Genomic DNA, 14165 nt, shown 5'->3' with positions numbered 1-14165 from the left:
GCCTTGTTTTATCTTATGTCATTATCCTCAATGCCAGAGTATTTCAATGGCTGAGCAAATCAGAAAACACAAAAATGTTTTGTTTATGGACTTCCTATCGCTAAAACCACTGACGGTGAATTAATCAATTTTAATGACTGAGTTTGTAACTTCACGTGCTTTTTATATCTGTGTGATATATCAGTACTAGCGTATTGACCGTCAAAAATGACGGGGCAAGTACTACCACTCCCACCCCATAGTATACCCTAACCTCACATTTCATTGCTAACTGAAATAAATAAATTTTGCGAAATCAAGCTTGACCAACAAAGAGGCAGAAAAGTGCAGTCGAGGCAGTCAAACATTGATAAATTCCTTTGTGAGCCAGTGCGTTTTGGTAACATTATGTTCCAACAATGGCTTTTATATAATGTTGCTTAACAATAAAAGTATAACCTAATATTGTTGTTATTCTATTTACTGAAAGTATAAATTGAAATGTATAGACAACAAAACTGGAAAAATGTTTGTTGATTTCATTTCTTAGTTTAGTCACCGTTGATTAAAGAAGTTTGGTTTTCTTTTTATTAAAAACAATTGTGATATAAAATATAGCTTAATTCAGAAACGATTTAAGTTTAAAGTTGAATCCTTATTTTTACTTTCATGATAAATTTTCTGCACTTGGCTTTAGGCGAAGTTGATCCCACACTACGTTTTTACTTTAGGCTTAATATACCAACACTTATTATACTAAAAAGGTTTCACGGCACCTCCCCTCCTCACGATCCCATTGCACCAAGTCACTAAAATCGTAAAGGGCAGACAGTAATCGAACTATTCTATCTGGATAAATGCATTTTAGTTTTTATGACTCCTCCTATTTCGAGAAATGAAGCGTGACGTGACGTGACACACAAGTAGTCTTTTTTTTTTTTTTATATAGGTTAGATCTCTAAAGTTTTAGCAAACATGTAAACTGATACAGAGATTTGTTTGGCTAGCTTTCTTCCAATTCCTGGTGACATAGTACGATAGTATCTAATTTTACAAGTTCATTCGAAAATTTTAGTTTCAACAAAAGAAAAGTCAAGCAATATGTTGGATTTTTTATAAGATGTCTATATAATGTACAATTAAAATGGCGGCATTACAAATATATTTGTAGTTGACTAGGGTTGGGAGTGACCTAATGGTTAACGTGCCCAAACTTTGAGGCTGTGGGTACACTGTAAGAGTGATAGTTATATCCCATATTCTGTCAGACGAGATTAGCCAAGAGCTATAGACTATCTGTCATCCCTCTAATCCAGCGTTTCTTAGACTGGGGTCCACGAGTCAAGTCCGAAATTTCATTAAAATATTTTTTAAAAAACTATATATATAGAATAAAAATATTTTTCATAATATTGAATTTATATATTAAAACATTTAATTTTGGAGTACAGCTTTTCATGTAAACTGATTTTTTTTATAAAAAAAAGGGTTTGAGGGCCCGCAAAAAAAATTAAATTAAAAGGGGCTCTCGGTTACTAAAATTTGAGAATTGCTGCTCTAGACTATCAGTTCAGCCTGGCATGGCCTGGTGGTGAGGATGTTTTAACCTCATCACCAAACATGCTCGCAATATCAATCATGGGGTGCAATAATGTGCGGTCGATTCTACTATTCGATTAGAGTAGCCCAAAAGTTGGCGGTGGGTGGGGCTGACTAGCTGTCTCCCCTATAGTTTATCACTTCTAAATTAGGGACTGATAGTGCACATAACCCTCGAGTAGTTTTGCGCGTAATTCAACAAACAAACAAAGTATCAGTTCACAGTTAAGAACGGCTACGCGCAGATAGCCTTTTTGTATCTTTCACGAAACTCAGAAATAAATAAACAAACATGTAAAAGGACTACGATACCGAGCGGAGACTGTTGCGTGAGTATTAGTCAAGCTGTATTCAACTCATTCACAGTTAGGAAAAGGTGTGGAAACACTGATCATCAAAAGAAATGTTATCTTGCCGGACTGTGTATTTGACGTTCTGTACTTAATGCTCAGTTCCCGCCAAAACATTACTGTGGGTGCAAAGCAGGAGTTATTGGAATACCTCAAGTGTATTTTAATTGTTAAACTTTTCTTCGTACTTCGGTTAAAAAAATGTTTTTTCTGAGTCTTTTTCAAATTCCTGACTAGTAAGAACTCCTTCATTATACCATATTCTACGGTGGCTTATTTATACGAAAATATTCGTATGAGTAGGAAATTTAACTTGGAAAGTAGAAAATTGTTATTATATGCTCTTTCTTTCCTGAAATAATAGGATCCTATTAAGTCAACTTTCTATATGTTTATACTTTATAATTCTAAGTATATCTAAAATAATAAAGCCCCATTAGTACTATTATTAACCTGTATATACAACTTTTGGATTTAACTATGACTTTATATAGTTTCGAGTGGCATAAGAAACAGTGAATATAAACTATAAATACATGGCATTATGTTCCTGCAAGTTTTTGTTTTTTTTTCATCAACGAGTTTGTCCTAGCTCTATCTCACAGTCGTCTCTAGTATTTTCATAACCCTGGACGTCTTCAGCAATATATCACGGTTATATTCCTTCGCCGATAATACAATTGGACGAGGTTGATTTCGCAGTTGGCTGTTTGCTATATATGGAAGTTTCGATTCTCCATGTGAAAACTGACCTCACACACACACATTTCACTGCACTTTAATTAACAGGGGAGCTGCTTTCTCTACTGCTTCCTATCATCTAAGTGTAGAGGCACACGTGACGTCACTAATGTGGGACCTTGAGCCATCAAATCGGAGGTTCAGATTTTCGTGTCTAATACATCACTTCCGTTTGGACCTTCATTTTTACGTTTCCAACCGCCAGGTTCACATGAACGATGGTTCAGTGCAATGCAATTATTTCATAATATCGAATTGATAAGCACGTGGTTCGCGGCCAATCTACCTTACTAGTTAGGGTTGTTAATATCTTATCAGGTAGTTGCACTACGGTTCTATCGTTAGTTGCTGAAGAAGTGCGATTGTAAGAGAAAACGTTTTGTTCTACATGGGAGTTTTGTTAGTGATTCGTAATCGTCAAAGAGGTCGACCCCGTGAACTAATAAATACCCAGTAAGGCTATGATAATTTCCAATTGTGGTGATCTATAACTCTATCAGTTAATACAGGAAAGCTTTTTAATAACGTTAACTAAATACTGATAGGAATAATAAGGACAGGTATTTCCTGATAATGATAATTATTGCTATTGCTTTTGACGTTCTGGATAGATACGAAAGTAGAATCAACTTCTATAAATTCTCTACCGAGTTAATTAAAAACTCTTCGTCATCATGCCATACCACGAATGGGAATTGTTACGAATGAACTATGATACCACACTCCACACGAACAGAAAGGATCTTTAACATGATAAGCCGCTACTAGTTTGGAGTGTACAATAACACCAAACGTTTCGTTTAAACATTTCCGATGAAGATGGATTTGGACGATGTATTACCGCACATTGGGAAGTTCGGGCTTTACCAGCAGCTCATGTACTTCATTCTATGTATACCAGCAAGTATTCCAGCCGTCTTTACATTGTTTAACGTGGTCTTCATATCGGCCACTCCAGAGCATTGGTGTCGAGTTCCAGAGACTGACTTTTTGTATCAAATGACGCCCAATGAAAGGAAAAGCTTAAGTATTCCTCTAGAGAAACGGGACGGTCGTGTCCAACACAGCAGGTGCAAAATGTTTGACGTTAACTTCACCCAAGTAGTTTATGATGCTCTTTCTCAAGGTTTGAAACCCGTAGCTGACCCTAACTGGCCGAAGACGACCTGCCACCACGGATGGGTATACGATCGAGAAGTGTTTGAAAACACTCTAGTATCAGAGGTAAGTCCATGTTTGTTACAACTGTTCTTCGGATTTGGGAGTGCTTCCAAATGGGGTACAGGCTAAGAGTTGTTTCGCCTCCCAGTGGCACAGCGGTAAGCTAGAAACCGGGTTTTGATGCTCGTGGTGGGAAGAGTACAGATAGTCTGTTGTGTAGTTTTGTGCTTATTTACAAATAAATAAACAATAATTGTTTTCATCCTTTTAAGACTGTTGCGATATCACACTATCTAAATCCTCAAACTTAAATATCGTGATCATGATCACGTTATACGGAGGTAGAGCACGTTATCTTAAAACGATTTGTGAGCTTCACTACGTCGCTACAGCCCATGTTACTACGTCCAATCACGTCTTGAAAATAACCCTGCAGCGTAATTTCTGTGTTTTTAAACACTTTATTTATTCTCTGCGTATATGTATGCATACGGACGTTTATGTCGTTCCGGAAATTTAAGTTTATTGTATGAATTGTGATTTCGTTGTTGTTAAGCGCAAATCTATACATCAGATTCTCTTTGCTCTGCTCACCACAGGTATCGAAACCCGATTTTTATTTAGCATCGTAATTCTGCAGACTTACCACTGAGCCTTCGGAGAGGGGCGTATAAGTTGTGTGAGTTTCATATGTTCAGCGTATAAACCATGTAACGTGATTAAATTCCGCTAGGAAGATTTCGAGGTTTCTCTTCTGTAGAAGATAACCTCTTATATTGGTAACACTTTATACATTGAGCATGTGCAGTTAATACTTTAGAAATGCTAACAGATTTTAACATATATTATCCAACAATGGTTTGCCTTCGTCAGCTATCAAGTATTACAGCGATTGCCAAACATATTTTTCAGTGCTGCCCCCATTTCAGGTACCCCGAATTTGCGTGACCTCATCTTTTCGAAAATGTAGCTCTAAATACCCTTTCAACTTGTTATTTGCTATGTATGTGCCCCCGGTGGAACAGTGGTAAGTTTATGGACTTATAATGCTAACATCCGGGATTCGATAGTCCACGCAAAAAAAAGAAAAAAGAAATTGCTACTTATAATTTTTTTCCACCAAACTCTCAACCCCAAGTTTTGGAAACACTGTGTTAAACCATTCAATTTTCACACATTGCTTAATATATGTTACAAAGCAACTAAAGCTACACCCCATATATAACAAGTGTTTGAAGAACATCACGCACGTCTGTGTTTCCAGCATGTTTACATTCTATTTATTAGCTTTACTGGTTATTTGCTTATAACAAAGCTAAAGGAGAATATTTTGTCTGATGTTTCAACTTAACGCTTTTATCTATACACTTGTCCTGAGCAATAAATGCTTAAAAACGGAGCAAAAACGTTCAAACGCTTCTTTAAAACTTAGCTTATCAGTTTGGCCTATATTTAAAGTTTAGATAAGCCAGTCACTTCAACTTAAATCATATTTTTAACGCTTCAATTCAGATATACATTTGCTCTGTTAACGTTAGAGATTTATCGCTCATAAAACGATAACGATTTCGCTGAACTCTAAAACAACGTATTTTACTTTGTTGAGGTTTTCATCACTAAATTACAGTGAATTAAAAAGTTAATTCAGAGTAATGAGCTGAAAAGAAAGACAGATTAAACTTTTTTAACTCTCTCATACATGTGAACTGACTGAAGAAAATTTTAACACGTTTTGCACACAACAATGTGTTCAAGAATTAACTGTTAACAGTAATGCTGCCTGGATAACCACAACAAAAGAAAAAATTAAGAACAAAAACATTAAAAACACCATAACAACTTTTTACTGACACATCACATATAAGTAAGTTCAAAACGCAAAAAGTTAAAACAATTATGTTAAAACCAAATGGTTAAAGCCTTCCAAGTGACAGGTTTCTAACCGTTTGATTTTAGTGAAATTACTTGAATTAACTTTTTTGTGTTTTATACTTGATTTTCTTTTGTGTGTCAGCAAAAAGGTTGTTAATGTTCACCCACAATATTTAAACAAGATTTCCCGTATAAATAAAATATATTTATCTATATAACAGTATCTTCTGAAATCTATTTTAAAACGTTATCCTTCTCGTGCTTTTGTTTGAAATCTAGTTTACTGGTTTGAATTTTAGCGATAAAAATCTTAAGCTTTTCTACCTCTGTTAAAAACATTGAGTTCGCCCGTAAATGTATTAACTTGTTATCGTCTGTACAGATGTATAAAAATGGTTCCTTAAGTGACTTTTCTACTTTATTTGTTACATTTAAGTACTCTAAAATCCTCTAGGCGGTGAGTATTCACGTGGAAAAAATATAATAGTTATATTTTACAGTACAACAAATCAATGACTACAAAACTGGCTACAAAACAACGAACTTTAGTCACATCTGGTATAATGGTTCATGGTGATCAGGTTATTCATCAATTAAAAAATGGATAAACTACACAACGTGCTATTTGTGATCTGCCCATCGTGTGTATCGAAACCCAATTTTTTTATTGCTATAAATTCTCAGGCTCACCGCAGAGCTACTGGAGGTAAAAAAAAAAGGGTAAACCTACATATTTCATGTATATTCATAAGAAATTCTGAAGTTTGAAAGAACTGACCCCTGTTGGGTCGGCCGGAAGTTTGTGGACTTACAACACTAAAATCCAGAGTTCGTTTACCGGCATTGAACAGAGTTCAGATAACCCTTTGTGTAGCTTTGCGCTAAAAAAAAAACTTCAACAACAATTAAAAGAGTTTGTGTATAACTGATCAATTTATTCACAAAGATGGCAACCACGCATACGTAGCTCCTGATTTGGGTCTGCCAAGTGCTGGAAGATCCAAATCAATTACCTTCCCGATTAGTGAACTGCAAGAAGATTGTTTAATCATTTAAATATAAGCCTAAACTCGAAATGGAGATTCGAGAATTGAAACTGTATTTTTTATACCACGTGACCAAGAGCCAGGATACCCTGGAAATTAAATAAGGTCAAGTAATCTGACGCCTTCTTGGGGTTTATCCCCATCCACGTCTACCAGCTTGTACTCCGTAGCTTTGACGTTGATGTGTTTTTCCTTATCACTCTTGAGCTTCTGCTTCTGTCAGAGATCTAGAATATACAGAAAACGAACAGTAAAAGAACAATCCCCGTATGATTCCATACAGAAGTTGGAACAGTCGACGCAAAAGAACATCGTCACAGTTATTACATTTGTTCTTAGTTTTCAATCTAATATGTGAATACATACGAATACATGCAAGTAAATGGAATGTAGTGTACAATAAAAATATTCAACATTTGCAGACAAATATCATAGAGGGAGTGACGTCGACTCATTGCTGAGACCCTCATTTGGGACTACATTAGGTAATAATATCTTTTACGTACAGTTTTTTCCAGTGGAAAGTTAGAACTTATAGAATCAAGAAATTTGTAAACAGACCAAAACCAATAAATGTATTTTTTTCAAGCGTTTCAAAACATTTTCATGGACAAAACGTGTGTTACATGCTCTGCTAAGTGATAAATAATAGAATCAACTGCTTTCCCAGAGAAAGTTAGCAAAATATACTGCTCTCCCAGTAGGAACTAATGGAATACACTACACTCTCTCTCTCACACACACACACTAAGAATTGACTGCATTAAAAAAAGACTCTCTATAAATTTCTCTGTACATTCTTGCAGTACATATCTTTACATAAAGATAAATAAGTACACACACGTATTCATACGTTAATCTTCTCCTTACTATTGATAGGATTTTTGGCGTATAACGTTGTGCAATAATTAATATAAATAAGCTTCTGTAATGAGTGGTTTCCTAGCACCATTTGGGCGAGTAATGTTAAGCAACAATGAGCAAGCTGGAATATAAAATTAAAAAGTTATTGATCACCTTCTGAGTGAGTAAAGTTGCCGTTATTAATATTTTTTTAATTTCTCGCAAAACTACTCGAGGACTCTCTGCGTTAAGCCTAATTTAGAAGTGATGGAATGCAGCTAGTCAACATCACCCACTACTAACTTTTGGGCTACTGTAATCAAACAGTGGATTGACTATCACATTATAACCCTCCCAAGACTGAAAGGGCAAGCATGTTCGGTGATGGGATTCGAACCCGAGATGCGCAGATTGGAGTCGAGCGACTCAACTTGTGGTGAAAGAAATATTGGTTACTCTTTCGTCAACTAAAATTTTACTCTGTGAGGTAATAGTTAACGGTAACCCTTTTTGCAGGTAAGTTAAATAGCAATTAACAAATAAATGTTGTAAGGAACCGTCCATCAGGGACATTTATTGTTGAAAGTTCAAGGGGAGGTGGGAAGGTGGGGTCATATCAGCGTGACAGCTGCGGACAAGGATTGTTGGTGAAGGAAGTTTGATTGACAACATCCCCCTTTGTATTCTCATGTTACTTTTGGTTTTACATAAATAATACTTCGTAATGCTTTTTTGGACTGAGTACCTTAGTTAATATCATAGGGAAATGAGTCCTATACATGAAAAAAAAAGGAATAGTCGGCATTACTTTTTCAACAGGAAGAAAGGCCCCACATAGTGACATCATTTTATAGGAAGCAAGAGAGTTGTCAGGTAAATTAACAGGGGTGTGTGCAAAACAAGTTTTTAAAGTGTGACATACCTCTCCTCATCCCCCGTTGACTCAATGGAAAGCTTATGAGCTTAAAATTCAGGTTTCAATTCCCTCTGTGAACGCAGCTTGGACAGTCCATTGCATAGATTTACAAACAAAATCATGACATATAAATGGACAACTTCTAATGATACTGTCTTTAGTAAACGACTTAACCTAAAGAAAAAGATCAAATAACGAAGAACTACTAACTATTGGCACTTCATAGTTAAATCTGGAATATCTTATATAGAATACTCAAAAATATGTATGAGGCTCAACCTATCATTCGCTTTAACACTTGTCACTGTGTTATTCAAGTTTCGGGGATTTCCTTTCGCATCTCATTATCAACTTCTAACAGTGGTGGAGTGTATGTTATGTGTATGGTGTTTTGAGATGTTCCCCACTCACCATAAGTATTTTAAACATCTTTTGTATTGAATAGTTCGGAAGATTAAGTTGGTGCTACATATTCTTCAAATCCTCTATAGATATACGTAGGTTCTCTGTGGTGAGTGGGGAGACAACTGAAAACGCCACACGTATGATGTAATTCAGAATTCAACTAAGTAACTCTGATAACCATTAACGGAACATAAGCAAGGGTGAATTTTAAGGAGAGGAAAATTAAGCTAGAGTATGATTTAAGGACAGTAAAATGTAGTCAGAGTGAGTTGACGACAATAGGTCTTTATGTTTGTCATTTTACAAAAAAACACCTTTTCTCTCTACAAACAGAACTGTACCAAGTTATCTTATTTAGTATATTTACTGTCGTGCCACCGCTCTCTATTTAAAAAAAAGGACTTTGTAACAATGGACTTTGATATTTGAAAATGAATGGTTTCTATAGATCGAGATGTTGATCAGAAATGACGTAAACATTTTAATGTTGAATTTAGCCAGGTAAGAACAAACCACCAATAATAACTATCTCGTATGATGCGTCACCAAAAACATAACTAAACGAGGTCAGAATTTGACTGAAGAACTTAGTATTAAATGAGAAACATTACTTAATAAATAATAATAAAATTTACAGATAATGGTATTTATTTCTCGAGTTGTCGATTTTCAGGACGAAAGTGATGTTACTAATTTAAACTTAGTAATTATATAGGTACTTGAAGTACCGAATAAAAACCCTAGTTTTGAATACGAATAAAAACGTAATATTTTAATAAAAGGGAAGAACTGTGTGCCACACAACACACCTGTCTCCATTAATATTACCTTATTCAATTCTGACAGGCCCGGCATGGCCAGGTGGATAAAATGCTCGACTCGCAATCTGAGGGCCGCGGGTTCGAATCCCCGTCCAACCAAACATGCTCGCCCTTTCAGCCGTGGGGACGTTATAATGTGACGGTCAATCCCACTATTCGTTGGTAAAAGAGTAGCCCAAGAGTTGGCGGTGGGTGATGATGACTAGCTGCCTTCCCTCTAGCCTTACACTGCTAAATTAAGGACGGCTAACGCAGATAGCCCTCGTGTAGCTTTGCGCGAAATTCAAAAACAAACAAACAACAAACAATCAATTCTGACAGCTATATCAAATATTCATAATTTACACAGATATTTTTTCGTCAATGTCGTGAATGTTTCTTTCTGTCTATCAAATAGAGAGCAAGAAACAACGTTTTGAGCCTGAAGGATATGGTATCAGTATATTATTTTCTAGAATTTTTACATCCGCGCTTTAAAAAATCTTGTCAATCCGGTTGATGTAATATTTGTGTTTCAAAGTTTTCATAAAGAGTTGCGTTTTGTTTTTTCTAAAAAAGATGGGAGGGAGTGTGCTTCACTAAATAAAAAGCCTCTTTTTATCGTTTTCACAGTTGTTAGAACAAATAGAAGGGAGTCGGATCCTTGTTTCAACTGCTTTGTTTGAGCTTGTACTTCCACTTCTTAGAAGTTGACTAGAAAAATAAAACAGCATGTGGGTTTAAGTTACCTTTACTTCTTAACGTTGTTGTTTTTTAGAACATTTGTACATAAAGCCTAATAAATTTTCCTCGTACGTCGTTCTAGAGTGGTTGCATATCAAAAAGGACATCTTCAGTTGTTTCTAGCCGAAGTGAAGTGCGTGTTATAAAAGATGGAAATGTGTACATACTTGGTACGAGAGTATACATTTTAGACATATCTCTTCTTCGCCATATCGTCATGTCTATATGCTATGGTGTTTTGTATACTCAGTGCTATCATTCTCGCAAAAATTACTTTCTCAGTCATATTTTATATAATTGAAACGGCCCCTTAGTTCTGTTGTTTGCCATGAATGAAACTTAATATACACATATATACGAGTTTGAAATTTTGAAGCTGCACTGTAGCATTCCTTTTTGTGCGTGTGATTAAATAACTTTCATGAATATCCTGCTATATTTTTATTGTTTAATACTGAATCAGTTTGAAAATAGTTCTTGTTTGTTAAACTTATAGGTGTGGACTTACATGACAACTGATAATTTTGGATTATTTCCAAAACCACATATTTTATCTGGGCAATCTTTCAAAGTTGATTTTTTTTCAGTATTTAACTATTTCTTCTATTTGCATTTTAAATGTTGATTATTATTATCTTTCGAACGAACATTGTAAGAACATTTCATTTGAATCAAAAGTTTACCATAACTAAAGCCTTAATTCAGTGGTGTACATATGGGTAAGGCTGCCAAGATATAGAAAACTATTACTTTGTGTGTCCAGGTGCTCGTGTGATGATACCCAGTCCCAACTCCAATAGGTCCACTTGTAAGATACACAGATTTAACATATTGAAGGGGCCCGGCATGGCCAGGTGGTTAAGGCGCTCGACTCGCAATCTGAGGGTCGCGGGTTCGAATCCCCGTCACACCAAACATGCTCGCCCTTTCAGCCGTGGGGGCGTTATAATGTGATGGTCAATCCCACTATTCGTTGGTAAAAGAGTAGCCCAAGAGTTGGCAGTGGGTGGTGATGACTAGCTGCCTTCCCTCTAGTCTTTTCTAGGCGCCCTCTATTTTAGTATATAAGCCCGGAAAATAAAGCGGTCATACAATTGCAGACAGACAGATAATTGAGCCAAGTGAGCGGTAGTGACCATTAGTAAAGTGCGTGAATCGTTGTGAATTATAGCGTATGTTTAAGTTAAAGTGACTGTGGAAATTCTGTGTATTGCAAAGTTGTATTGAAAGAATAAACTAGTTTTATTTAAGAAAGGACTTGTATCGCTGAAGTTCCTCGGGAAGAAATTTTACGGGAAATTAAGAAACGACCAGAGACGTAACAATATAATAAACAAAAGTTTTACCAGGTACAACCGATAAAAACTTGTTTGAAAAATATCCTTTGCTCCTTCATACACCATTGCTTCAATTTAAGCCAAAAGTTTAACTTTAATGTTCAATTTTTCGCTAAGCTTAAAAGTTTGGTGGGGCGTGGTTAAGTGGTTAGCGTGGTCGGACCCTTCAGCTGCTTAGAAGTAGACTAGAAGAAAAACAGCATTTGGTTTTAAGTTACCTTTAGCTCTTAACTTTATGTTTGTTGTTTTTTTTTACATAAAACCTGTTACATTTTATGGAGTAACTTTCAATTTTCACTATTTGGTAAGTTAAGAGTAGCCCAATTGTTGGCGTTGGGTGCTATTGATTAGCTAGCTTCTTTATAGTCTAAGATTAGGGACAGTTATAAGCAGATAACCCTTGTGTAACTTTGCGCAAAAGTTCTGAGAGCTTACAAGTGTTTAACATTATTCCTATTAAAAGCGAAAATGAGACAGAATTAATGTTGTGCAGAAAATATGTGTTTGTTTCTTTTAGAAACAAAGCTACATTGGGCTATCTGCTGTGTCCACCGCGGATAATCGAACCTCGGCTTTTAGCTTTATAAATCCGTAAATTTACTGCTGTCTCACCGGGGTACTACAGAAAATCGGGTTAAAAAGTGGTATTTTTCATCGGCTTGAAGTTAGTACCTTAATGAGGTAACATTCAAGATTTATTTATGTTATAGCAAAGTTACATCGGGCTATTTGCTGTGTCCACCGAGGGGAATGGAACCCCTAATAATAGCGTTGTAAATCCGAAGACTTACCGCTGTCCCATCAGGAGACTTATGAGTTTAAGAACAATTGTGTTGTAAATCATTTAACGGGAAGAAAACCAATTTTTCGGTTTCTATTTATTGTGGTAAGTAGTAGTGTCTGTGTATATGCAATCCTAATACTAGATACCTTATTTCTCAGCTCCATTTCAATACTGACGACATATTTTTCCAATAACTATCACTAGCTAAGTGTACGAACAGAGCGCTTTTCGCACAAAACTTAACAATATTACACGATTTAAGACTAAAAAACAAACATCCTGACCAGTAAAATATTCCACTACAGTTAACTCAGTACGTGGTCAGATATTCTACAAAAAGATGTGGAGACTTGCTGTTTGATTTGTCAGCGACAGGTACCGCAGTTTAGATCGTGAGAAACACTAGACAGTACGACTGTGGGTGCAAGATTTGACTGGACAAGACAGTATCCATGCTCACTCTAGGAGTACATCAGCAAAAAATAAAATATAAAATGAATGAACTGGATTAGCGAGTGGAACAGACTTATAGTCTTTCAGCGTTTTAGGTACCGATTCCAAATACTTTAGGCATTCCGAATGCATTAGCAGTCAGAGAGATAATCTCTGAGTACTACAACATTTCTCAGAAATCCTGAGCAAGTTAAAGAACGAGTGGATATGCTATCTTCCGAAGTGCAATCTTTGAGAATTTGAAAACTGTTAAGGAATCATTTAGGAGAATTTGAGTTGTGGATATTATTGGCAAATGGTTTTGCCTTGAGTTAAGCTGAACTATTGCTACGGTCGACCAGTTTAATACCTATTCAAACCCATGAATAAAAAGGTTAAGGACTTCTGCCCTGAATGCTCCAGTAACAGCGCAAATCTAGACAGTGTCACCACTGCACTAAATGCTCTTGTGGCAGTACAAGTCTAAACAATAGCACCACTGGCCTGAATGCCCCAGTGGCACCACAAGTCTAAACAATGACACCATTGGCCTGAATGCTTCAGTGGCACCAAAAGTCTAAACAATGGCACCACTGTCCTGAATGCTCTAGTGGCACCACAAGTCTAAATAATGATACCATTGCCTGAATGCCCTAGTGGCACCACAAGTCTAAACAATAGCACCAGTACTTAATTTGAATCTTGATATAAACAACGTTTAATGTTTGTGGTAAAAGTGAGCTTTGTTTTGTTTTTTTTGGGGTATTTTTTTATTTTTTTGTGTTCTCTTTCTTTTGCCACACACACAAATATAAATCCACGATATTATTTATGTTTCGAATAACAAACATGAACTTAGAAATTTAATCATAATCGCACAAGAATTCAAATTCGCAACACACACATACAAAAAAAAAGAAGTAAAAATACTATTAATTTTCAATAGTGGGAGCTATGATACAATATAATAAAATAGTTCTATTCTTTGTTTTTTGACCAAAAAATTTTAGGGCAAAGTCCTGTAGCTTGGCCGGCTTGGCATGTCCAGGTGGTTAGGGCGTTCGACTCGCAATCTGCGGGTTCGAATCACCGTCACACCAAACATGTTCGCCCTTTCAACCGTGGGGCGTTATAATGTGACGGTCAATCCCACTAT

General features: G+C 36.1%; 1 protein-coding gene across 1 annotated transcript in view; it reads left to right on the top strand.

The window, feature by feature from the left end:
* Positions 1–2644: 2644 nt before the first annotated feature.
* LOC106464219 (organic cation transporter 1-like) overlaps positions 2645–14165 on the top strand; it is a 36891-nt gene continuing 25370 nt past the window's right edge. Inside the window, exon 1 of the mRNA XM_013924347.2 lies at positions 2645–3893. Coding sequence (XP_013779801.1) covers positions 3483–3893 — 411 coding nt within the window. The 5' untranslated portion in view covers positions 2645–3482. The remainder of the gene's footprint in view (positions 3894–14165) is intronic.

The sequence above is a fragment of the Limulus polyphemus genome, unplaced genomic scaffold (assembly GCF_000517525.1).
Source record: "Limulus polyphemus unplaced genomic scaffold, Limulus_polyphemus-2.1.2 Scaffold1589, whole genome shotgun sequence".
Taxonomy (NCBI): Eukaryota; Metazoa; Arthropoda; class Merostomata; order Xiphosura; family Limulidae; genus Limulus; species Limulus polyphemus.
The sequence above is the reverse complement of the archived record's forward strand: the minus strand, read 5'-3'. Positions and strand labels throughout refer to the sequence as shown.